At 40.2% G+C, this 26,763-nt stretch overlaps 1 protein-coding gene across 2 annotated transcripts in view; it reads right to left on the reverse strand.

Annotated features, from left to right (window-relative positions):
• Window positions 1-9,904: 9,904 nt before the first annotated feature.
• The window catches only part of HSPA12A (heat shock protein family A (Hsp70) member 12A), an 80,866-nt gene continuing 64,007 nt past the window's right edge, over window positions 9,905-26,763 (reverse strand). For both annotated transcript variants that reach the window (XM_059821252.1, XM_059821253.1), the window contains 6 exons: window positions 18,752-18,923; window positions 15,899-15,985; window positions 15,229-15,333; window positions 13,871-14,129; window positions 12,077-12,180; window positions 9,905-10,589 (listed from right to left, as the gene is read on the reverse strand). In XM_059821252.1, coding sequence (XP_059677235.1) covers window positions 9,955-10,589; window positions 12,077-12,180; window positions 13,871-14,129; window positions 15,229-15,333; window positions 15,899-15,985; window positions 18,752-18,923 — 1,362 coding nt within the window. In that variant the 3' untranslated portion in view covers window positions 9,905-9,954. The remainder of the gene's footprint in view (window positions 10,590-12,076; window positions 12,181-13,870; window positions 14,130-15,228; window positions 15,334-15,898; window positions 15,986-18,751; window positions 18,924-26,763) is intronic.

Genomic DNA, 26,763 nt, shown 5'->3' on the forward strand with positions numbered 1-26,763 from the left:
CAGAATGACTTCAGCATCCATTTCCAACTGTCTTTCCAGCAACAAAATCTTTATCTGCAAGAAAGCAGCATCCAGTCTAATCCTCAAACAGAGCCAACAGAGCTGTAAAAAAAGATCACAGGTCTACAAAATGGGATTGAAAGACCCAGGCTTTAATTAGAGAATTAGATTCAGGGCAAGCATGAGACTAGTCTTCAGACATGTCAAAAGCTGTCAGAAGCAGGAATGGGATGAAATGCTCCCATGTTCTCTAGGGGTAGGACAGCCACAGAGATTCAGAGTTGACATTATGTAAAACTTTAGAAAGGTGAGGACAGCAAAACACAAACTGCCTGCGTAGGTAGCACCATTACAGCATCAGAAGGTTTAAAATCAGGTTAAACAGAAGTCATGAATATCTTAGGCAGAACTAATACTGTTTTGCAGCAGTAAGGTGAGATAGTTGATGTCAGAGGTCCCTTCCAGGTACATGCATCTCCTGTGATGCTCTGATAGAGCTGCAATTGCAGTCAGCAAAAATACTGGATGGATTTGCACTGAGATAAAGAAGAAAAAAGGGAAAAAATGTCTAAAACCAAAATTAATACTATATACTACCTGGCTCTGAAGGAGAGCAATTACAAATGCTTCTGTGGGATGTGATCAGTGTATTTTGGCAACATCCCCTTGGTCCCGTAGCATCTCTAGTAAGTGTGTGGTACTTTTCAACTCAGTCTCATGTGTCTCACCCCTAATACAAAACGAAACTATAAAATTAATTTACAAGTGTTTTGGAACACCCTCAATCATGTTGCCTGATTCTTCAAATGCCTTACACAACTACCAGATTTAAATGCTGCCCTTGCTGCCCTGAGCCGACAAAATACCTGTTCTCCTGCCCACCCATGCACAACTTGCTAAGGACTTTTTCAGGGACAAGGCAGCTAGCTGTGTGAGCCCAACATCCTGCAGATACTACTGCCATTTGGGACCTCTGCTTACACAAGGAACACAGGGAGAAAATTATCTGAAGGATGCTGCTGTAATGCTGTTGTTTGTGGAAAAACACTTAAACACAGGAACCCCTGCAGATGTGATGCAGGACCAGCATCTTTTCTGCTGGATTCACAGTTAACTTCCTTCAACTCCACTAATTTTGAGGAGTTGATAGTCATTTAGATAAAGTGTGTGTATGTCCGGGCGGGGGAATGGGCTGAGAAAATAGATCTGTTATGATTGTCATTAGATGAAAAGTAAAAGCTCTGTGAACAATACGTTAGACTGCAGTGCTTTAACTGCAGCCTTGGTACGTGTTAGCAAATACGCAGTGATGGCACACGTACGGTATGCAGTGTGCTTGTGTGGGGGAAGCATCAGGTCAGCATTGAGGTTATTCTTTGTACTACAAAGGAAGAGGATATGTTCAGTCTGGTGTCCGCTCTTATCAGCTGATGGCAGACGGAAGTTCCTACTAGAGGTACAGAGCTTATTCCTCAGAGGGAAGGAAATACTCCTTGTTGTCCTTAGGAAAGGGAGAGTCGCCTTTCTAACTCCTTAGATGGTTTAGCAAACTCTGGCATTCACAGCTGTCAGTCTCACCACTCCTTTCTACTTTGCAATCTTCCTTGACCTTCAGTTACTGCTGGAGCACACCAATGCCTCTGTCCTCCCATATCCAAATCCTAGTTACACCCCTCTTCAGCCAGGTCCTTTGGTTTCCTTACACTCTGTCCAGTATTGTCCTCATTTTACTTGTTGGCTCTGCTGCAGCACACAATTCCCAGAGTAAGCTTTTCATTTCTCCATGTTTATGTAAGCTCACCTGTGGACACTGCTAGAAGGATCATAGCGGTTACAATCTACCAAGTACTTAAAACAATTTTTTGCCATCACATGGTAGCAAACTCTGTGTCCTAGTTCGATGACTTCTGCTCTGGGCACAAAGCCAGTGCTTCTGGGATATAGCATCTCATAAACTTTCCACTATTATTACAATCCCTGAAAAATGAGAAAATAGATACTACTTAAAAATTATAGCCAGTACCTACACAACTGTATGTTAAACAAAGAAAATACAGAATTTCTTGTTTCGCAGAAAAATGTGTGCAGTTAACTTAATATACTGCACTTAGTCCCTTTATATCAGTGAGGTATGTGCTCAGCTGCTTTTGATATACACTTTAGTGAAGCTGAGATAATCGTACTTTTTTTTTAACCAGCTAGCTCTTCAAAATCTGTTTACTTTTGAATGTGTATCTCTCTAGCTACAAAGGATTTGAGGGCTTGGCTAACAGCCAGACTCAAAGCTCCCCTGAAGTCAGTATGAACCTTTCTATTGAATTTAATGGGATCCGAAACAGGGGAAAGGCTCCCTTGCGTAAGTGTTCATGTCATTTCCACTGCACTGTCAAAATTTGCACATAGGAAATTGCCTCCTGGCTGCTAAACAAGTGTTTCAACAGGACACAGGTGACGTCTCGTTTCAGACTGCCAGTTTGTAAGCTGTTGTGTTCAAACACTGGCACTGGCTGCTGGGAAGGGGTGCATGAAGCATCTGGGAAGAAAAGGATACTGTCAAAATTAAGAGCTGTGACTAAGGGATGTCTTATAGCAGTGAGAGGTTATCAAGGTAGAATGGGTTTCTGGGGCATCTTTTGTAAGACTGAAATACAATGAAAAATGCCAACACAAGACAACCTTTGGTTAAGATGGAGGAAGAAAAAAGCCTGGACTGCAGTTCAGCTTGAGCTGATGCATTTAAGAGTCAAGGTGTGTTTGGATTTGGACATTACGTTCCCAAGAGAAGATATCCAATGGTCTGAACTTATTTCAATACAGGAGTCTGAGAAAATGGTTGGAAAGAATGAACTTTGAACAGGGGAACCAGGGTCTCAAAATTTGTATTCCAAAGAACTGGGAGGAAAGCTATAGAAGAACTACAGTCTAAAATTAATGAAAACATGAGGAACATCTTCTGTTCATCAGTAGCTAGCAGTTAAGGTTGCAGTGAAATTTGTTGTAAAGGTAGCAGTTCCATTCCCATGTAATAGAAAGGACAAAATTTACTACTAATACTGTCTTTAGTATTAGCATTTAGCATTAGTTTGTTTGCTAAGAACTCAAAATTTAGATCCATGAAACTCTACAAGAAAAATCTCAGATATAGACTCACTTTTTAAAGCTGCTTTGTTCATTAGAGAAACTACTGGTGCTGTCATAACTGTTTTAGAGCTCCTGTATTTAGCCTTTCAAAGATCTGAGGAATATGCTTCCTGCATTGCCTGTGTACCTCAATCCAGCAGCATAGCAAAATTTGTGCCATATTTCTGAGCATGTGGCCAATGAAGTTAATGAAGCCATTTGTGTGTTTCAACCAGGCATATATCCATAAGCACGTCCACAGGTTAAGTCACAGGTATGAAAACAGAATTGTCATGAACTTATACATCACAAATACACCACGAACATCTTCACCTCCCCAGAGGCTACTCAGCACTCCTGACGTTTGCTGTGATGCATTTTCAGGATGGCATAAGACAGTTTTTGCTGCAAGAAATTGCTCTTTGCATGTGTGGAACTGCACAGGTTGTAGTGCAAACGTCTTCCTTGGTTTGAATACCCACTTTCAGATCTCTAATTTGAAGGAACAAAAGCACAAAATTCTGTCCCCCCTAAAACTTTGTTGTCACGCTACAGTGGTGCCACCACAAAAATGTTTCTGTGTGTTAGAACACCGCAAGGGATGAATGAGAACTAATAAAACAGAATTTATTCCTAAAAAAGGAAGTACAAGTTTTCCAACATCAGCACCTACAGACCTGAATCCCGGTTACACAAAGCATCTGCAGCTCTCACCAACTTATCCAAGCTGCATCTCCTGAAAATCAGGCAGCTCTTGCACTGAGTAAGGGGATTCTGAATGCATTGTCCTTAAAACAGATGTCTGGGTGGTGTTTAATGTAGCTGCTTAGAAAACTGACAGGAGAGAATCTCTTTGGGAACATTGGACACTGCTGTCAGGGAGGTTGTTTTATAAGTTGTTTTATTCCATGGCTATTAACATGAATACACCATCTGCAAATTTCAGCAAGGATTTATGTGATTTTGGTAGAGCCAACGATTTATACAAACTCCTTCCTATCAAGATGGGGCTGTAACTTTAAATATAAACACACTCATACGAGAAAAACTTAAGATTTAGAAAAGTCCAGCAAAAGGGCCAAATTCTGCCAGTGAATGCACATACACAAAACTCCCCTGGAAACCAGAGTAATGTGCTGGAACACTGAAAGCAAAATTTGGTTCTTAATGTGTCCCTGAAGACTGTAATTATATTTCCCATTGTACTAGTAACATTAATTGAATGTTTAGCTGAAATCAAGTTCATTACAAGTTAAATACAGTACCTAGCCTAGTAGGATGGTGTTTATAATTATAGTCATAAAGCACTTGTAAAACATCTTCATTGCAGCAAATAGGTGGAAGTCAGGGTGTAGCGGCTGCTGTGCACCTCGGTTCAGTTCATTCTCTGCATCTTTGCATCTGAGCAGCATTGTAGACTAAGGTCATGTACACCACTGAATCGTCTCTATAGCCAGTGCCAACACTGGCAAATTTTAGAGGGGTACGGCCTGCAACGGTTAGCAGAAAAACATAATATTGCACAAACTGTTATACAAGGTTTTTTTGAGTGCAGCTGGACCTTACTAAACATTCCTAGATCTAGAAACACATAGTAAATATGTACCATCTCATGCAAATATACCTGGTTATTGGCCAGCTTATTGGCCTGATAATACAATTTTAGCAATAAACCGGCCTTTGACAAGGTCTAAGAGACTACCATCCTGATACATCAATTTTTATATCTGATTTCCCCGCTCTCTCACAGCATCATTACAGAAAATACCTAATCTGCTTTTGGTATTGCACAAAGTCTTTCTGTCTTAACTCCAACAAATGCCCTACTCAGAGCTACACCAACTTTGGTGGAAGTTGAATAATCCTCAGCAGTGGAGTTCTACCTTGAGCACGTATGGAGTGTCCCCAGAAAGTACACAAGTGAGCTAAAAATGCAGCAGCCTCTTGTCAGAGAGTTGTGTGTGCTGCAAGCCCTTGGCAAAGACTCTAGGTGTCCTCATACTTAAAAGGTTGAAGAAACCTAATAAGCAGCACGTACATTTGATGTTACTTTTGCTCAGTAACACATATGAAGGAGTATCCAAATGCAAGTATAACCACTTGGCCTTTCTCACTTTCAAAATAAATAAGGTTTCTTTTTATAGTAATTTTCATAAAAATAGTAACACCCAAAAAGAAAAATAAGTTTTACTGTATTTTTATTTGACATGGTTGAAGACACAAGAACACTCAAGATACAATCCAGACAAGTTGTGAACAGCTCCAAACATCAGTGAAATCTGAATTTATCTTGCACAGAGGTGAACAAGACCACAATGGTTGGTTTTATAATATAGTTTAAGACTATTTCAAGCAGGTGAGTACTGTGACGTTATGCCCAACAACTTTTATACTATTCATCCGCTTAAGCCACTTTGTATCATAAATATGCAGCTTATCTTGGTGATTAAATCTCTGCAATATGTAATTAGCCTTCTCATAATAATGCATTAAAACTCCTGTATATAAATATTGGTATATTTATACCAATGTAAACTGTCCTAACCATCATCGCACATTTATCATATTCTAGCACAATTAATCACTCTACCACAATTAGCTGCTAACTTTCAGCCTAGAGTTAAGTAACTTGGACCCAAACTTGCAAAGTTGCTGCTTAGAGCAAAACTTCTGCCAAGGCCTTCTGCTTTCCCTAAGGGTAGCCAGCCTTGTCCTTTCAACATCAAGTTGCACAATGATGTCATCTGAAACGCCTACCAAAAAAAATGCGCTTGCAGGGAATCTCCTGCAAAAGTATCAGAACTACTATTCTAAAAATTACTTTTTTCCTAATAAATTTCATATTAATTTTACAGCCTAACATCCTTTATCAAAATGGGCATCCACATGCCACTTACTTACAATGTAAAGTTGTTTACCCGGGTTATAGACTACAGACCACAGCATAATATTCTACTTACAATTCTAATTCCTTAGAGAGACAAGCTAATTTTCCATTGTTAGATTTAAAGAGGGCAATAAGGACAGCTGGGAGTTTGTTCAGTAGTTCAGTGCTCTGCAAAGATAACCTTGATAGTGCTCTCATCAGACTGAATGAGGAAGTGCAAAAATATGCAAACCACATTTTACAGTTACACTAGAGTCATTTCAGCAAAACCCCTGCTTGGATCCAGATGGAATCTTACAAAAGGTGAATAAGAAAGGGCAGAGAATCGCTACTGTGCAGGAAACTACGCTTCAGAAGAGCTGCAGAAACTACCCTTAGCACTCCCAGCAGACAGGCTGAAACCAGCACAAAAATCATGGGCCACCTGATCTTGCAGCTCTCCTCCTCTTCGGGGGAGAGAGGGGGTGGCTGCAGCCATTTATTAGACCAAATTCTGCGTTAACCTAAGGCCACCAGAAACAAATCTGTGCAGAATTGAACCGACTCAGTTTAACATAGGATGCAAAGACACCGAAGTCTACTTTTCTTTAAGAATTTTGTCTTTTGGTAGGTGGCAGTGGTAGACAGAGGCTGGGTCTTACCTGCAGCTACAATAAATCAGTGTTGCCTGCCTTTGGAAGGTACTTTTGTGTTTGGTTTTTTTTTAAAACTAGAGAAGATCCTTAATAAAACCCCAGAACCTAGTGAAGAAGCTGTATATCCAGATCATACAATCTAATTTTTAACTTGGTTTTACAGGAGGATTCATCCATTATTATGACGAACTGCTGGAGATGGAATGGTCACCATCTGAAACAAAGAAATTAAAATCCCAGCAACATACTAGTGCATCTGTGTAATATGCTTAACTGGTATGACTTGCATTGCAGGAAGAATGTTGTATTCTCTGACACACCAACATTTCTTTCCTATTATTATAAGATCAGCCTTTTACATTTCATATCTTACCATCTCTAAAAGCCTATAATTACAGAAGCTGATTGAGAAACTATGTTATTTAAAATTAACAGCTGAATGAAATCAACAGAGGCAAAGAGCATTTTTATACAAGAAAATAGCACTGTAGAAAGAAAGAGTCTGTACAATATTTAAATATTGTATATACATAAAATTATATTGTTCATAACTCATCTTAAAGTTTCTCTTGTTTGTAAACCATGGAAAGCAACACACAAAAAATCCCAGTATTTAGCTTTTAAAGCGTTTCGCAGGCAGCAGGAAACTGAATGCTAGCAAGCACACTTTGTAATTATAGAAAGTATCCAGCCGGATACTGTGACTAGCATTCTCCATAGTCCTTTTTTTCTTTTTTTTTTTTTTTTTTTTTTTAAAGCTGAATGTAGAACAGATTTCACATTCAACCAGGGAATTCTGCAGAAGACACAGAAAACTCAATGGCAAAATGCAGTAGACCAGTTCTGCAGCTCTTTACCCTTTACTGTGGCAAACCTCCAGGGTAAACACAGAAAGCTTAAGTGCAGGATTGGAACATAAATTAGTGAAATAATTGATAAAGCTTTTATTTTCCAAAAGCGTCAGTAACGGATTTAACTCATGCCCAACTTATTAGAAATGAAGGTTTAGTTTAACAATTAACATTGCAAAGTTTCAAAAATGCGATGAATTCCAGCAGGTAATCAGGCAGCTCTGTATAAATACTCTGAAAGTGTCAGCATTTTAGGGTGATTCTACAGGTTAGTATGAGTCTGCCAATTTGGAGTGGGATTTGGATTTGAATCTGAAGCTGTCAGTTCATGGCAGATACAGACTGTAGGTTTCAGAAGTTATCCACCTGTAGCACTTTGCAAAATAAAGTTCCACTTGCAGAAGAAATTTTCCAGGTGAATGTGCTTAAGAAAACATTTCCAGAAAGTTATTACTTGGAAAACAAGATGCTACCATGACCATCATTGTATTTCACCTGCGTTAGAGTCATGTGCTCATAGCCATGTAAGGAATACTTTATTTAATGCTATTTGTACTTTCATTCTCTTGGTATCTACCTTCCACTTTACTGGCCATTCAACTCAACACAGAAATATATTTTACTCAGTTAAAATGTTTGCTACTCAAAATATATTACGGTACTTTTGATCTGGACATTTCCGCTCTTTTAAATTGTTTAAATCTTCCTGGACAGCATTCATCTAATTGTACTTCCAAATCTTAACACAGGGATTAACAAGAAAAGAAATCATCACTTGGAGAAGTGCTTGATAAACCAGATGGGTCGGAGGGACCTCGACAGGCTGGAGAATGTGCAGACAGGAACCTCCTAAGTTCAAAGGGAAGTGCAAACTGCTGAACCTGGGCAGGAATAGCCCCATGCACCAGTATATGCTGCAGGCCAGCTGGTTGGGAAGCAGCTTGGCAGAAAAAGACCTCGGGGTCTTGGTAGACACAAAGTTAAGCATGAGCCAGGAATGCGCCCTTGCAACAAAGTATGCCAATAGCCTCTTGGGGTGCATTAGGAAGAGCACTGCCAGCAGGTCAAGGAAAGTGATTATTCCCCTTTATTCAGCCCTGGTGAGACCACATCTGGAATGCGAGGTCCAGTTCCGTGCTTCTCAGTACAAGAGAGACATGGACATACTGGACTGAGTCCAGCAAAGGGTCATGAAGATGATTACGGGACTGGAGTATCTGTCATGTGAGGAGAGGCTGAGAGAGCTGAGACTGTTTAGACTCAAGAAGGCTCAGGGGATCCTAGGAATGTGTATAAATGCCTGACAGAAGACAGTAAAGAAGATGGAGCCAGACTTGTCAGAGATATCCAGGGAAGGAGGAAGAGGCAATGGTCACAAATTGAAAATCAAGGAATTCCTTTTAAACGTAAGAGAAAATGTGAGGGTTTTTTGATTTTTTTGATTTTTTTTTTTTTTTATCTCACTTTTTTGCAGTGAGGGTTGTTAAATACTGGAACAGGTTGCTCAGAGAAGTTTAGGCATCTCCATCTTTGGAGATATTCAAAACTAGACAGAGTATCCTGCTCTAGCTAACCCTGCTTAGAGCCAAGTGGCTGGACCAGACAGTCCATGGATGTCACCTCCATCCTCAACTATTCTGTGGTTCTATGATTTCAGATGGAGACTAATAAAAAGAAGTTTACAAGACCCAAAAAGGGAAATAGCTTTGTTCTTAATAATTTTCCAAAGTATAATGAGGGTAATGATAGCTATTTAATCCAACAGCTAGTTCTGAGAGCTCTGACAATAAAGGGCTTGTTTTCAAACTGGAGCAATCAATATTAGGCTCCTGAAATATATATATATATATTTTCTATATCTAATTTTAAGGATTTCTGAGGATTTTCTTTTCCGTGGGATCTTGGAATTTAAGAAACTCAGTTCCCATTTCTTTAAGTCATTGATTTTCAGCACTTAAAATTTTGAAAGCACAGGGCAAAATCAAAAGAAGAAAAGAATACTATAGACTATTAATTTGTTCCCATTGCCAGAGGATGGTGCTGTTTAAACAGATACCCCACACAGATGTGCCCCCTACAACAACCACGTGGGTTAATGAGTTTTTCTTGGGAGGAAGAGGAAGAAGAACAAGGCAAAGAGATTACAATTTTATATCTTTTTAACTAAACTTCAGGACCCAACAATAATCAGTATTTACTTAATAAAAGTACATGTTTAAGCATGCTTGAGTAACTTGGGAACTTTTACTACCTCTGGAACTTTTGCTCCCAAAACTTTTTAAGGGTCTTTCAAAATCCAGTCTTTGGTCATCAAAGGGCACAAACATGACATACCCCACCTTACTAGCTGTTCTCATACAGCCTGCTGAAATTCAAGTTGATTACATGATATATGAAAGTCAAAAAATGGAATAGTGGAAGATCAGTCTCACGAACAGGCTGTGGTGGGGAAAATGGGCTGTTAGTAGTTTAAGAAATCAATACCAACTTTGACACTTTTAGAGGTGGCAACATCAATGGCCATGGCTTTGATTTCAGTGTCCCCAAACTGCATAAGTGTTTTGATCTCCCGACGGTTTGGCACTGAAGCATCAGTTCCCGTAAGATCCAAGCGAAGGGTGCCACACTTTTTCACTCCAGATTCGGTGATGAAGCTGACATTATCTTGTTCTGAGCTATAGATATTGATGACTATAACTAACTGAGAAGGTTTGGCAGGTGTGTAACTGCGTGTCACAGTTTCTCCAAGGGCTACAGATTGGTCAGCTGAGATAAATTTGTCAAAGACATCAGTGCACCAGCGTGTGCCATCTTTGATTAGAAGCTTCTCTGGTGGATGCTTCCCTTCCACAAACCGATTGAGCACACCCACACCATAGGTGAGAGGTGAACGCCGCACTTTGATGACAGCGGGGTCTAGACCAAAGAGAACAGCTCCTTTGAGGATAGTGAGCCCCACATCCTGAGGAATGATGACTCGACATCTTGAACCAAAAGCGCTCTGGACAGCTTGCTGGAGTAAGGGGGATTCAGCGAAGCCACCCACCAGGAACAGAAACTTGACATTGGTCACTTCTGGCTTGTCAAACACATCACCTAAACAGAAACAGAGCCCATTCAATAGGGAAAAATCCACTGTAACAAGGCAATGCAGGTGAAACTCCTAATACCTGAGTGCACTGAATGTCCCATGCACATGCACAAGAACTGAAACTGCCACATCTGTGCCCACACTGCCACTCTCAGCATGCACTAGATCCACTTCTGCAGTCTCTTCTATACTCTGTTTCACTGTGAATAGAAACTTACCTCAAAGCATACAATACTTCTGAAGTGGCACTTAAAACAGAATTTTTATTTAGCTTCTACCAGTAAAGGGAGACACGGATTTCTGGCAAAGAAATCCTGCCAGTCACATTATGGGTGGTAGAGAAACAGACATCATCTTCCCGCTTCAAGTATCAGTGAGATATTCCCAAACCTAACTGATTCACATACCCTTTACTGCATTCCAGATAAGCCAACCCATTTTTAATTCACTTATTATTTCTAACCCTAACATCTTAACCACAATATGTACCATCTGCAAAATAATACCTCTTTAGATTTTTACAGATTTTCCTTCTTAGCTTAAGCCCACATCCACTACTTTCAAGAAAATCATGCAGTTCTGTTGGAGGCTCACCCTTACTTCAAATAACCGAGGCAGCATGACTAAGGTATCTGTCACAACTATTGTAATTCCAGACCTCTACCTGCTCACGTATAAGCTGTTCTGTACTAGCTGTCTTAAGTTGTGACCTTTCAAAATTTATCTAATAATTCCTCACATATAGCAAGTAAAGCTGGATATTCCACTCCAAATACAATTCAGTTAGTGCTTTGTAATGTGTAGAACAGCAATACTTTGCTCAGTACATATATTATACTCTACTTGATACAAATCCAATCTTCCACCAGGAAGACTTTAAATAATAAATTTCTCAATAAGCCTATGTCACTTCCCATTACTGGATAAATAAATTCAGTGCCACTTTAAGCCATGCCTGGAAGTACTTTTACCATGATGCATCATTTATTATTTGTGTTTTAGAGATGTCAGTGATTTGGACAGTCATGAACAAATGTGATTTTGTAAGTCCTTCCACTGAGGAGAAATGAACTAGAGGTCTTAATAACAGGAATAACCAGAAACTAGTTATGTCTCTGGTATTATTTAGTTGTTGCCTGAAACAGGAAAAAGAAAAGCAGGATCTGGGTTAGTTGGTGCATTTCAGCCTTCTGAATGCTTGCAGTCCTGGAAATACAGAATAATTGAAGCTTAGGCAGTAACAGGATTGAATCACACTCAGTAACTAGTACTAGAACTAGGTAGCAATACATGTTAAGGTGATGTCCCTTAGTTTTATTATTTTCCTAAATACTTTGTAGAGAACTACAAGTTTCAGAACTAAAATTCTTGCCCACACTTGGTGCATACTATGGGGGTTGTTTGACTTTAATTCCAGTTACTGGTTTGAAACAGATAAGCAAAGCTTCATTTTCAGCTCAGCCAGAAAGTGGAATTACACACAGATACGTACTAAGGTGCTGAACAATCTGGTCAATTGTAGGTTTGAAAAGAGCATTCATTGCATCCGGGCTCATCCTCAGCATTCCCTGGGAGGACCACTTCACAAAGTCCACACTGGTAAAGAAGAGTTAGAAAGGACATTAAAACATTACAGCTGAGCTGTAAGAAACAGCCAAGCACTCACAAGACACACTAAATAAATAAATTAATGAGTTTCCAGATTCTGCACGCATTTTGCTTGGAAGAAAGTGCCTCACCTCACCCTAGCCCCATACCAACTGCAGCAACGTAAAATTTCAAGGGAGAATTGTTATTTTTGCTTGTCTAATTGTTGTGTTCTTTGCCTGATTGCCTTCTGTAGCATTACCAATGCTCAGCTGCTTCCTGAAACAGCTGGCAGTCAATCCAGTGCTCGCTCATCTGAAACAGCACTGATTCATCCCCAGAAGGGCAACATTTAGATTATAGCAGTAGCAGGCCAAAGCCACTGGAAACACACAAGGAAAACAAGGACGTATGGGAAGCCTCAGGAGGCAGAAGGGAGCACAGGATTTTTAATGAGGCATACCATTTGTTAAGTGAACACACGCATTATGTTATTCCATCACTGATTCACATCCATATAGCTCAGTCATCTCCTTTTCATTCATGCACATTATATGTCACCTTTATACTCTTTCTATCCCGTTATTCAATTAATTTAATTTTATTTGAATGGAACATTTAGCATTCCCTCTAAGATTCACCATTACGACTATTAATAATAAGAAGATGGTCTTGTGAGGGGGAGTATCTCCAGAAATTTTTAATGATCTCAGAACCTCAGTCTCATTCAGGAAGTGACTCTGAGCTAGATTCCAAGTCATTTAGGCTTAAAGTACATTTACCAGTAACTTCAGGAAGAGATGCAGGAGTTTCGGCCTGCATGCTACATTCAACATTCCCTGGATTAAAAAACACAGAAAGAAACCAAGGTACAGGTACTAAATATCACATCTTCTGCTCTCAGTTCCCAAGCATTCTGGCCCAGATTTGCAGGCTCTCTTGTTCATTCTCTTTGATGCCATTAATCTCCCAGTCTCCTGTAGTATATAACTTCAAAAGATGCAAAATGCCCACTTCTACTTTCTCCTCACTTCCTTTTGCATAGCAGTCCATGACCTTGCCATTTAGGGTGCTTTCTTGATACTTACAATCAGGAATTAAAATCTCTGCAGGGAATTATGTCTCCCCATCTACTGAGCAAATTATCTAACTGTAACATACTAGGAGAAAAGAAAGCCTGCCATCACTTCAAAAGAAGAATGCCTTCCTCTTGCAGAGCTCTATGCAATAGTATATGTTTTGACCAGTGATCTTGCATTGTTCATAACTTTTCTCAAGTCATGAATATACTTACACATCTCACTTAAGATCTCGAATTTGTTCCAGGGCCCAGGCCTCTAAAAATCAAGGTTCTAGGTAACTAACTTTTAGACATAAAATTCTGTATTTGATCTGACTTTCCTAATTAACGTGTAAGAGACTCAAAATATATAGTCAAATTCAGGAAAGTGACACAGTGGTGGCCTAACGGAAGTCATAGAAAACAATACCAGGAGAGTGCAAGTCTTGTATAGAAAAGCTTTTGCAAAAGATTGCATTCATTCTAGAAACTGCACTTCAGGCAATCCCATGTTCTCATCCTTATATTACATTTTTATATTATTATCTTTCAGTCCACATGTAATTAGGATATCTTAATTATTTGTCTTTGCTATCAGTAGTTAATTCTGCATCCATTTGGCTTCAGTCATCTACTCACTTGCTTTTCCTCAAGGCATGTTCTACACTGTGACCTCGAAACTTCTTGTAATAGTCAATGAAGGAGAAAGGCAGAGTGATGTTTAGTGGATTGGTCCTGTCTGGAGCTGCTGCCCGTTTACGGGACTCAAACGCTATCATCAGATCTACCCAGGCAGCAGGACGCTTGATTTTAAATTGCTCAATAAAATCTTCTCCAAATATTTTACACAGGAGCTTTTCAAATTCATAGTCCACACCTAGAGAACCATATGGTCCACCTGTATTACAAACAAAACACAGCTTTAATATTCTGAACTGCTTGCTAGATTTCAAGTTGACCAAATACACATCAGATATTGACACCACTAGGACTGCCATAGGAGAAGGTCTACAGAAAGAGGTATCTTTTCTAAATATAACAGTTGGTCTAATACAGAACGTAATCTTAGATTTGCTTCACTTTTACTCCTATACTATCACAGCCACTGTAACATTACCAGTATAAAACAGAAACATTTTTATTAGAAGCAAAGGAAACTGCGTCCTTATCCACACATAAGAAGGTGCGAGTTGGACTCACATTCAGGAGTAAATAGACTTGATGTACAGTGCCCCATTTGCTCTTACTAGGTTGTTTCCTGAGGTAGTCTCACAGCCACCAAGACTGAGAATGCTCAGTGATGAACCATACAGATGAAGACTAACTCAGTATGGCAACACAGGAACAAATAATAGGCTGTCTCATGTGGGTAACAGCTTAGTCACAGGACAAAGTCAAAGGGGATCTGGAGTTCCGGATGGGAATACCATTCAAGGAATTGCACCTTCTACCTTTGTTGCGGACTAATCATTGTGCATTTTTCCCAGGGGATTGTAGACCCTCCTTGTTACACTATCTGTGAAACTACTGGAATATATAAACTTCCCCTTAAATCTAGGGAAACTTCTCTTCTGCCACAGTCACTTTACAAGGATCTTGTTGTAACATTCAGCTATTCATATCTCCACAGTACATCTCTAAATACCTGGACAGAGTAGCAATACACAGGTGACCTCTCAAAGGACAGGAAAATGACGACTCTACACGACTCTACTAGCAAAACAGGACTACGGCAGGAGGTCATGGCCTGAATGGGAGTGAATAACACAGTAGATGGCAGTTCCTTACCCTTCCAACGTGAGGTTTACCATCCCAAAGCGTCAGAAGCATTATGTGATTTACCCTTGTCTGCTGACCAGCAACTAGGTTATACTAATTTTGAATGCTGGTCTTATTTCAGGAAGAACTGTTAGTGAAATGTAGTGAATAATAAAGGCACACGTTTCCTTCACTGAGAAGTAAAAATATTACATAAATAGAAGTGGAAGTGACATTACCTGTTGCCTTGTATAGCTCCTTAAGATGTCCTTCAGGGAGCCTTATCTGATGGACAGTCATATCCACTGTGCCTCCTCCACTGTCAACAACGATGTAACGGTCACCTAGTTTTCCAAAGGAATAGTCAAATGATATTTACATTAAATTACCACAACAGTGTATTGCAATGAAAACTTCTCAGGGTCATTATCACCATGAGAGATAATGACTTACAGAAAGTCATGAATGTCTACGCTGAAGATCTTTTTTAGTAATTATAATGCAATGATTGACAATAAATATTAAAATCGGATGTCAAAAGCTAGTGATTTAGCACAGATGAAAAGTGGTTTAGTAGAATTGCTCATGCTGCTTCAGTACATTCTAGTAGGTTACTAAATTAATGCTATGGCATATTTACAAGGCCTATTCTGAGGAAAATATTCTGGTTGCATTTTAACACCTGGACTCCTTTCTGCCATCTCCTTAATAAACTATATTTTGCTAGAGCATACGGAATAGCAGTTCAGCCTTAGTAACTAAAAGCAGCACGTGAACTTGCATTTTTTTCTTTTCCTATTTACAATGACTGTGAGAACAATGCAGTGCACAGCACATCTGTAGGAAACACAATGTTTGCCTGCAATATAAACCCAGTGACAGCAAAGTTTATTCAAGAAAGGACACTACCTTCCTCCAGTTCGGACCAGATCTCTCCTATGACATTTTCCACCAAAAAGGTACGACTCTGTCGATTACGACGGACGTGTTCCTTAGCTAGTCATTGATAGAGAAAAAATTACTGAGTGTAAGAAAGCATGAAGAAGTTGATATCATAAGCTGCAGGACACAAGTGTGAGCAGGCTGACAGATATGGATGTATTGCTTCTTAACAAAACAAACGAACAAAAATTATTGCATTAGAAGCGGGAACATTATACCGTTGTTGCTAGAAAGAAGGAAAAATGTTTTTCAGCCACACTGGTCTTCCTTGATACTAACTAGAGTAAAGCCAATAACCTAACATGAAAGCTATAAACAGGTCTGATGCGGCTTTTTTCACATCCTGTTTCTGGAAGCGCCGCCGGGCGCGCGCGGGCCGGGAGCCAGCTGTGCTCGGCGCCGCCTCCGCCGCCAGGGGGCAGCCCCGGCCCGCGGCCGCACCCGCCGCCGCAGCCGGGAGCCGATCCCCAACGCGCCCCGAAGCCGCTGCTGATTGTGGGGGCTGAGGCAAAGCCGCCTGCCGAGCCCTTCAGGACGTCGGTCTGTCCCTACACAAGCAACTAAAAGCACTGCTGCCAAGAGTTATAACTTCGTAAGGCTACAGTGATCACCACGTCTGACTCTCACAATATTGTAAATAGACACCAATTAAAAATTAAGCATAATCTAGCAATACTATTACAACAATAGGTTAACTTACAAGACGTAATTGCTACTTAGACATTTAAAAGATGCAGAACAGTCTGTGAAGAGAAAGCAGAGTAGTGAGAGCCTTTGCTATTGTGCTTCTAAATCAACCTCTACAACTGAATGATCAAAAAAAATCATTCCCCCTGTAACCTTCACTCACCTTCAAAGGCACTTCTGCAAAACACTACAGAGGAAGAGAGGCATCCTGTCATGCACAAAAATACCATTTTTTCTGAAAATATCCGCACGCAAATCACTGAATGCATTTTGCGTTTCTATAGTGCCTACCATCAGAAAAAGACCAGTGGCTCCACTTGCACCCGTACCCTCCCCATAAAGACCCTATGATGCGGACAAGCCGCATTAGCCTCGCTGCGCTGACTTAGCAGTACACGGCAGGAGCTTAAACGATGAAGCATTCAATGACAGAACAAGCACTGGGTCCAAGCAAGGGCCTGACACAGAGCCCACAGAAGTCAATGGGAGTCCTTTCATTCACTTCTGTGGGCTAGGGGTGAACACAAGAGCCAGTCTTCAACTACGACTGAAGTACAGCTATCCTGGCTACTGTGAACAGTAAAATTTTTGTTTTGACTTCACAGCAATAATATGGTCCTTGGAGTGCTTCTCTCTGTTTATATTTAAAGAGTTTTCCTCCTTAATCTGTTCTCAGCTTGTCTTGGGTCCCTGCCATGCCTTTATGAAATTTTAATTCTAACCCCAAATTAATTCACTCCAAACTTTGTTTTCATTAATTTTGACATGAAACCTTTCTCATCCCCAATAGCTTTTACCATACAAAGTCAAGAAGGAGAGTGGTACCCCCCATCCAAGAGAAAACCCGTTAGCAGAAATCCATGATCTGCCAGATTCTGCCCAGCTTCAAAACCTTAACCAGACAAGCTCTTTTCTTCTATTATTTTCCCAGAGGCAAATCGCTGTGTAGCCTGAAAGTGAGTTCATGTACAATCGCATGGAACTGGAATGGTTCAGGACATGAATGAGGGGAACAGAAGCCGCGGGGTCCCTGAAGAGACTGTCCTGAAAATGGACTGTGTCCTGTGCTCTGCGTGGGCCTCCGTAACACTGAACACATCTGACAAGTCCTGGCTAGCAGAGGCATGGATTTGACAGAATGAAATAGTGACTCCACCTAAGTAAAAAAAATACCCTCCAGTAAGTACAGGAATAGCTTTACTAGCTTAATCTTCCACTTGCCTGTACTGTTTTGACCTCGTAAATGTGATAAAACAAAAATTCTTCTGAAAAATTCCTTCTGGGATAGACTGGCATACTACCACCAATATCAGTGCAATCGTTAGAATTCACACAGATGGGAAATCAGTGCATTATGCAGCAATCACATCTTACTGCTGCTTTGTTTTCCTTTTTTCTTTTCTCCTATTTTCCTCCAATCTCAGGTAGGATACCAAGCTCAAAAATCTTTGGTGACGAAGGATCTTTTGGCAAGTGACTTACACAGTGGTCCAATCTCTGCCCCTCATTGTAAGCCAGTCTTCAAACATCGATATTAGCAACAGATCCCAGGTCAATAAATCAGGAGTGCCATATCTAGTTGCTTTTTTACGAGCAGATAAATTCATTGCTATGTTCCAATAACTTGTGTTCCCCTGAGTGTTGAAAGTAATTCATGATATTTCATAAAGATTACATCAAAAAGCAGCTGCCGAAACTCTGAACACCTCAGACTGAAAGTCTCACTGCAGATCCTGTTATTTAACATTGCTTCAATAATGCAGCTAATTGAACACATAATTGTTTCCAACAAATTAAATTTTAAAAATGATCCAGCATGAAGTATTGATTTTAATTAAGGCAGAAAAATACTGTTGTGAAAATACTAAAAGAATCCTACAACGTCCCAATAAAGGCAAGGCAATGAAGCTACCTGCATGCTAAAATTCAAGTGCATGCAAACATGTCTGCTGGATCAATGCCTAAACTAGTCTAATTACAGTAAACAGTGGAACAGTTTATAAAAGCAAACTGATGCTAGCCTGAAACATTTCAAGAGAGCAAAGACAATGAGAAATGGTAAGAAAACAGCCCTCATGAACAAAGCAAACTTAGGCATAAGAATCTAAAGAAGTGAGTTAATAGAAGAAGTACCCTGTGTAAATCCAGTTCCAATAGTGTCACTTGGGCTATAACCATTGACAGGCGCCCTACTACTCAGGTCTATCATCTGGTGCAGGCGGAGCTTTCGGCAGTAGATGGAGGCAGCCTCAGGTTCCAGGGCAATGATCAACTGCTCGGGATTTTCAGGAGATGCCATTCCTGCCTGTGAGAGAGAACTGATCAGAGAAGTGGGGTGGGAAATACAGCAACCTAGCAGACCCTTTTCAGCAAGTGAACAAGCCTTTCCCCAGCTCGCTGTTTCAGTTAGGTCAGCCCTCAGAGTTCAACGCGCAAAGGAGCTGCTGCTGTTTGCTAAAGGTTTTGATCTGGGAATCATCCTGCCCACCATGTATAGCACAACTTCACAGGCTGTAACAGGGAAGTATGCATGCACTTACCATGCTAAGTGTCTAACCGAGCAGCTGTGTATATGACAGGTGGAGAAAGGAAGGAAGTCCTTTTGAAACCTGCGATGAATGCCCTCAAACCTGAACTCCTAATTAACCTATGAATCTGCATGCTAAGAGGGTGCCCCAGTCTGCTTTAAAAAATGAAGCGATACCTTTGGCCTCTCCTCCCCACAACAATATTTTACGTATGTCTTTCTTTATATCCTAGATGTATATAGTCCTTGCTGAAATGGACACGCCCCGCACTGTGTAGCTTACTATGAACATATGATACACTTTGCCAGTAATGCATCTTTTGACTTAAACCCAACATTTTCTATTTCAAAATCCACTGCTTTTAAGCACATTCACTTTTATAACATCTTCAAAATGCTCAGTTTAGTCAAGGATTCAAAATACAATAGGGCAGGTTCCCTAAAATGTAATGGGAACAAGCCTAAAAATAATCCCACATAATTAAATCAATATTGCCATTCTTTCTATTTTCTTTCTGGATTTTCAGCCTCCAGGCACATAGATTTTCAGAAGTCACAAGTTCTCCTGTAACCACATCGCTCTCAGAGCTGGGCTTAGAGAAAAATATCAAAAAGCACTTGACAAAATTGTGTTTTCATTTCTTTTCACCTGTCCTTCTCCCTACCGTATGATTTTCTGTTAAAATAGATTAAAATATCTTTCAACTCTTTCAGCTCCACTTTTGGTTTACCTGTTGTTGTTTTTCAGTTAAGTGCCTGAGTACTAAAGCATGCTAGCAAACAAATAAATGTATGAATATTTTTCTGCTTCCACGGTCAGTCTTCCAGCAAACCTTCACTTCAACTCATACAGAAGCCCTTGGTGGCTCCAGATCATCCTCAAAATAAGGCAGACTCACATGGGAAGACTGCAGACCTGGACTGGGATTTGGCTTCCTTCATACAGCCACACTGTGGGCTGTAGGAATTGCTGGCTAGTTTATACCTGCAGCTAGAAACTCAAAGTAAAGCTTGATCAAAAAGCAATACTAGCGTAAGACTTGGAGACATAAAATTGTCCTTCACATTTACTGACTCATTTTACCTTCTCCATCTTAATAAATAAATAGATTTTTATAGAAAGCATCTTCCTCCTTGTTGGTAACAAAAAAACGAAAACCAACAACAAATAAATTCCAAAATAAGAAAGTAAGAGTTAAAACTAATCATGGTTGCTCACTATTTTAAAAGTACACCTCATAATTGCGATTATGGCCACTTTACATCCTTTATTGCTGTTGGGCAAAACCTTGTGCTTCAGTTACATCCACTGGATTCAACAGTATGATGTGAAATTACTGGAACTGCCTGGGAAGGAGAATACTGTGCAAATGCCACAGAATAGCAAACCTTGCCAGCTATGTGGCAACACATATTGAAAAAATATTATACTGAAAAGAATGTTCACAACCAAACTTTCAAAATTTGGAAAACGCAGATTTACAGCAGCCAGAGTAGCCCTAAAAGATATAAAAAGACTACCAATCAAGCACAGGTCCAAGCCAGACTCTCCTGCCATCATACCACTTGCATGCAAGTATGTTGGCAGGTACAGGCTTAGATAAAGCTCTGGAGCGGTACTGGGGATGAAGATGAAGTTCTTGCATTGTGCCTTAGTATAAACCAAATCTTTCCTCCAACCAGTCTGGACATACTAGGCACAAGCAGTGCTGATTTCATGCCAGCTCACTCCAACATAGCTTATCTCCAGCTGAGCTCTTCTACACACAGAGCTTTAATTTGCTGCATTAGAAAGGGGAACATTCAAGATATGAATCAATATTTGGTCCCTGACAGATATTTATCTAATCTGCTAAAGAATTCAAAAAATGTATGGTCTCTGCACACAAACTATCTCAGCCCTTTACCGTCTTTGCCTTTGGAAAGTTTTGCTAAAAGCCTAATCTGAATCTTTCTTGCTGCAATTTTAAGGCCAGCACCTCTTGCCCTATCCAATAAGGGCATGGAGAACAAATAGCTCCCTACTACCCTGCAGTTTTCACATATATTAAATCCATTACCATGTCCTGTGAGAGCTCTGAATCTGAGCAGCAAGTGGGGTTTTTTTAATATCCAGCAATGTGGATGAACTTAGCCTGCTCAGTCTGCCCCATGTACCGGGCATATGTTGGTAGCACGGACAGAGTAATTCTTAGTCTTGTGTCTACCCTACACACTAAAAGAGAAAACTACATTTTAGGGAAAAAACAGTTTATTGCTAAGGATATCAAAATCCAAAGGCTACATCATAAAGTATTTGCAGAGGTTACACACAGGGAATGCACTGCTATTTCCTAATTTGAGGGGGACAAAAAAAAAGATGGTATTAATTGCAAAGTCATCTGTTCCAGGGGGTTTTTGGAACAAATTCCCAAGGCTGGTTCTGCAAAAAGAAAACAGTAAGCCATTAACAATAACACTTGCTTCTTCCCCTCCTCCAGCAGTAGTCTGTACCATGAACTTTTCACATTGCAGCCTGCATGGCAGGGGAGGAAGGCAGTGACCTGCTGGGGATGGACTCCGATCCATATTCTCAGACCCTCCAAGTATAGCATCTGCTATTCTTGCTACTTTTTCTCTCTAGATATTATCTTAACATACTCAAAATATGTCCTGAGGAAAACATTCAACAGAAAAGACAGTTTTTAACAGTTCACAGCACAGCTGATCCTAACAGAATTTCATAAAGAAAATGTTGGGTTTTTCTGTTAAAAAGCTTTGCTTACAGAGTTTGAAGGGCCAGTTACAAGGAAGAATGCGTTATTTCACATCATAAAAAGACCATACAAGAATCTTGTACAGTGAAAGGTACTAGGCATCCAACATATATACATTTTTATATGTGTACACACACATATATGTACATATATATATGTACAGATCAATATTTACTCTATTTCATACCTTGTGTATGCAGTATTTCTACTTAGATCATCAGAGATAGCACATTACTGTACACATATATGTACCTACATACAGCACAGAGAGAATGGGGGAAGGGGAGATGAGAAAGAAACATGAACACATACATACTGCTGGGGAGGAATGGAGCAATGAGGTTGCTTTAATGTACAAGCTCTGAGAAGATGAAGACTTAGGAGGCAGTACCTCTGTCCCGTCATTACAGCCGAGGAGAAAGGGACAGATGGGAGAAAAATACCAAGCATGCAGAGAAAGAGGAGTGAAAACAGCAGGCGGTCAACACAAAGAAACGGTGATGCATTTACTAAAAATATTAACTGTAGAAGTTTGGGAATTTGCTACATTTTACATTTGTTCCTTTCTACCTGCCTCACTATGCCCTTGCCCACTGCTGCCCAAGTACTACTGTAACTAAGAACAGAGATTCACAAGCTAACGGGCTTGAACGGGACAGATCTAAACAATGTCTCTGTATTCAACATTCTATAGATCGTTCTGGCAGTGGGACAGATGCATCACGTTGATTTTGCCTAGGGCAGCTTACAGCAGACTTTATAACAGAGCCATGTCTTGACTCGAGTCTGGTAAGGAGATTTTCTTTCTCTAGCACTATAGCACTAAAAACTACAGACTAGCACTTTAAACCCAGTCATCACTTACGAAACATGAAGGAAGCAGACAGCGTTTTTCCCAAAAACGCAAATGTGGAAAACCCATCATGGAATTACAAAAATCCCTTGAGCATCAGAAAGTTCTTAAAAATGAATTTATTTGCAGGACATTGGTGCATTTATATACCTGCAAGAAGCAAAGAAGACTATGAAAAGAACTACTTTAAAAGACCGCCCCAAACTTACTTTGGTTATAAGCCTGAGGACTAGGATTTCATGCTTTGACAAGAGAACTCCCAGATTTTCACTCACTCCAGTAAAACAGATCTGTGAGCTGGTGCCAGCGCATTGCTGTTCACTCGCCAAGATGCATCATCGACAGCAAACCTCAAAGTGCTTCAAAGCCTGACATCCTGGAGCACAAATAACTTTACCATCCAGATGCAGGTGAATTCTCAACCTGGCGCACTAGCTCTGCTTTTATAGCCAGAGATGTGTCACCAGACGAGAGCCACAGCTGACCACAAATACATTCTTGATTCCCTGAACCACATCAGCTGCCAAGTGTTAGACTAATTCATCATTAGCAAATATTGAGGTCTGGACTGAAGCTCAGTATAGCAGTCTGAGCACTTCCAGAGAACTAAATGACATTCACTCATTCCATATGCAGAATTATCATTATTACAGATTAAAATATGCTACTTTTAAAACCCAGCCTCACATGCCACAATGCGCAATGTAAAAAGCAATGCACATTTATTTTATTTCTTTAAATACTGTAATGTATATGGCCTTAAATATAGCATCATAGTACAATATTCTGTGTAGTTTGAGCCTTTTTAAAAGGCAATGAAAGCCACGAGGTAGGCCTAGATGAAAGTGCCCATCTCTGAAAGCCGCCATAATTAGAAGCATCAGCATTTAGCTGGAGTACTCCGTATTTCATAACACAGCCAGGCAAAATGCTGTTGCTCTATCAGACTTACTTTATTACACCATGGTGACCTCAGAAGGAACAGCATATTAGGAAATACGCCATCACTGACAAGGTACACGTTTCCTACTACTATCCTTTCAAACTACTGAAAGCAAAAGTTAGATACCCTTTTTTGCTTTTTCAGAGAGATACATCAGGCATCTTTTCACAGGCAAACAAAAAAAAAGCACGACCACTGACTCATAACACAAGGAACATGCCTTACGTGGAGTGCATCCATTTCTTTGAGCTATAAAATGGATTAAAAGAACTGATACTAAGGTCTTAAATAGTGGGAAAAACCCCAAAACCCATGTACAGAAAATAGTACTCCATCTGTTGAATTTAAAATGCTGATTTATTATTAGAATTGTATGTTAACTGGAGTCAGCCCCATGCATTTTGTATTCATCTTTATTTCCTTGAGCTTCACCTGCCTGGAAATGCTCTCTTTCTCTCTCTCTCTTTCATGTACACACATTTCCTCATCACTCAAAAAACTTTAAAGTCAAACTTCTTTTCTGAATACTAAAACTTCTGAAATCCCATGGCTGACTGCTGTGAGGGCTGGGAGGCTCTCAGCTCACACTGCAGCTTTTCCTATTGTCAGGGAACAGATAATCATGCTTTCCTGCACACAGCAGCCTATTTTCAATCATTTCTGAAGCTTCTGCCCTTCCATCAATGGTGAATGGTAACACAGGCAGGCACCCACACTTTCACAAAATCACTGCATAGGTCTATCTTACTTTTGGAACCAGATCATTAAAAAGTACCAAATCTGCAGAATGAAACTACACTAGGGGCACGACAGCAATGACTAAAACACTGCCCTGTCTCGTGCAGACTTTCCAAGAACTTTTCTCCGTCCAAAAGGAAAGTATTTGTGTTAAGTTTATATGTACAATAATTAGACTTTTATGTCCCTGAGGTTGTGTGGAGCAAGAATAGTCTATAGCACGGCTGCCAAACCCAGCTGAAGCTGCGGGCCTGGCCCTAGGCTGCTCCACAGGCTAGCGGTGCTACCCTGCCAAGCTACGAGGGAAAGCAGCAGCTGACGGGACCAAACTGGTCCCACACAGGCAGACTCTGAGAAGACCGATAGCGGAGCGATCTGCCTTAATGATGTTCTGCAGCATGAGGGGTTGGGGAGATGAAAACATTAAATAAATAAAATAAAGGACAAGGTGCATTTTACCCCACACTTATATAGGATTAGATTCAGATGGTTCTTGCACCTCAATGTTGTGTTAACATAGGCAGAAAAGCCTCAATCTGTTAAAATGCAGCTGTACTTAATATTATAAAATCAGCATGTTCCTTATGGCAAAAATATGGTGAAAATATGTATTAATCTTAACACAGCCTCTGAAAAAGGTCCAAAAAGTAAAAGAGAAATGGTTATGAGTCAGTACATATTGGAAATAATGGAGGTACAAAGGAGCACTACACAGATTTAGGATTAATTAGATCTGTGCAGGCAGTCCGGTGTTGACCCCTATTTCACTAGAATCTAGAGTCAGGGCCAGAGCAAACTGCAGCTGGGTCTACTTCAGTGCTAATGCTCACGTTAACTTGCAGAGTGGTGGTCTTCACCACTGCAAGAGGAGTGCAGAGGCCACTCTGACCCCTTCATTCCCCTTTGGTCCAGGGAGTACTTCAGGCCAGTTCTCTGAACTAGAGAAGATAATCTGATTGAGACCCATTTTTTAACCATTTAGTAATATTTGCTACATCACTTTCAGGGTCAAATGGAATAGGTAAATTATTCCGACATATACTCACAAATTTTAAAAAGTGCATTTTCTCTAGATAAGAACTGTGCTGATACTCAGAAGTGAATTTTACTTTCTGTTGCACTACTGACCAGTGAGATGATCCTAGCAGACTCTGTACTCCTTACTAGCTCAGATTACCTACCTGTAAAATATGTATACTAGAGCCTCTGTCCTTTATGCATTGAAAGCCACTAAAGGAAAACCTTTTGTAAACTAAGTATAGAGAAATATACTATATACTTTCATGGCAGTTAAATTTGATCATTCAGAAAGAGAAACAAACTAAGAATAAGGTCTGATTGGATGAATTTTAATTTACTGCTTTGATAAATTTTGTAGTCATCTAAGTCCTGATTCAGTACTGCGTCAGTGCCATAGGCACCACACTCACAATTAATAAGACATTTCCGGATACAAAAATGTAGCACAAATAGACTAAACAGATAACACGTGCAAGAGAAGAACCACCCTCATTAGACAGTTGGAAAAACAAGGCGCAGAGACTAAAAGCCTTGGCTAACGTTGCACAGGAACCCACGATAAGGTGGGAATTCACTCCACAACCCCAGAACTCCAATTCAGTGTCCCAGCCAAATGCTACTCTTCGCCAAACAGCAAGCTTCAATTTCTGCATGTGACATGTAGCACATGCAGAAGCTGCAGGAACAGCTCCATCACAGCTCCATCACAGCCTTGGGTCCCTGTTCTGCTTTCACAGTTTGCCACCTCCACCAACTGTATTACTTTAATCACTTCTGAAGCAATGCTGCAGACCAGATGGGTGTAAGGATCCATTCTTCTGGGCAGTAGGAAGAACCTTTTAAACCTGTTCTACCGCTAAAGTCACATTTGTAGGCATCAGAGAAAATTTAAAAGTTGGATTCCATGAAATAACTCCGTAAAGATAATGTGGTTCATTAGGAAATGATGCTCTACAGGACAACATCATCCAGCCAAAAAAACAGAAGCTGTGAATTAAGATCAACATTTTTCTATTTTCCAAGATATTTATTGTAATTAGTAACAATAGGAAAGCTATGATTGCAAGTTAAGCACCATGCAGCCCGCATGAAGAAAGTATTGTGTGACTGAATCAAGGCAACACAAAAGCAGCAGTTGGAAATTAAGTGCCTTGTGAAATTTACACTGTTTAAACTAATCAGTTCATTGTGTTAACGGATTCATGATAACACCATCCACTTAGTGCCTTGGTAAGCGAGCTCTTCTCTAATCCTCCTCCTTTTTCACTAGCTAGCACTTTCTCCAGTTCTATGGCATCAAACTGGGAT

Source organism: Gavia stellata, chromosome 9 (assembly GCF_030936135.1).
Source record: "Gavia stellata isolate bGavSte3 chromosome 9, bGavSte3.hap2, whole genome shotgun sequence".
NCBI classification, from domain to species: Eukaryota; Metazoa; Chordata; class Aves; order Gaviiformes; family Gaviidae; genus Gavia; species Gavia stellata.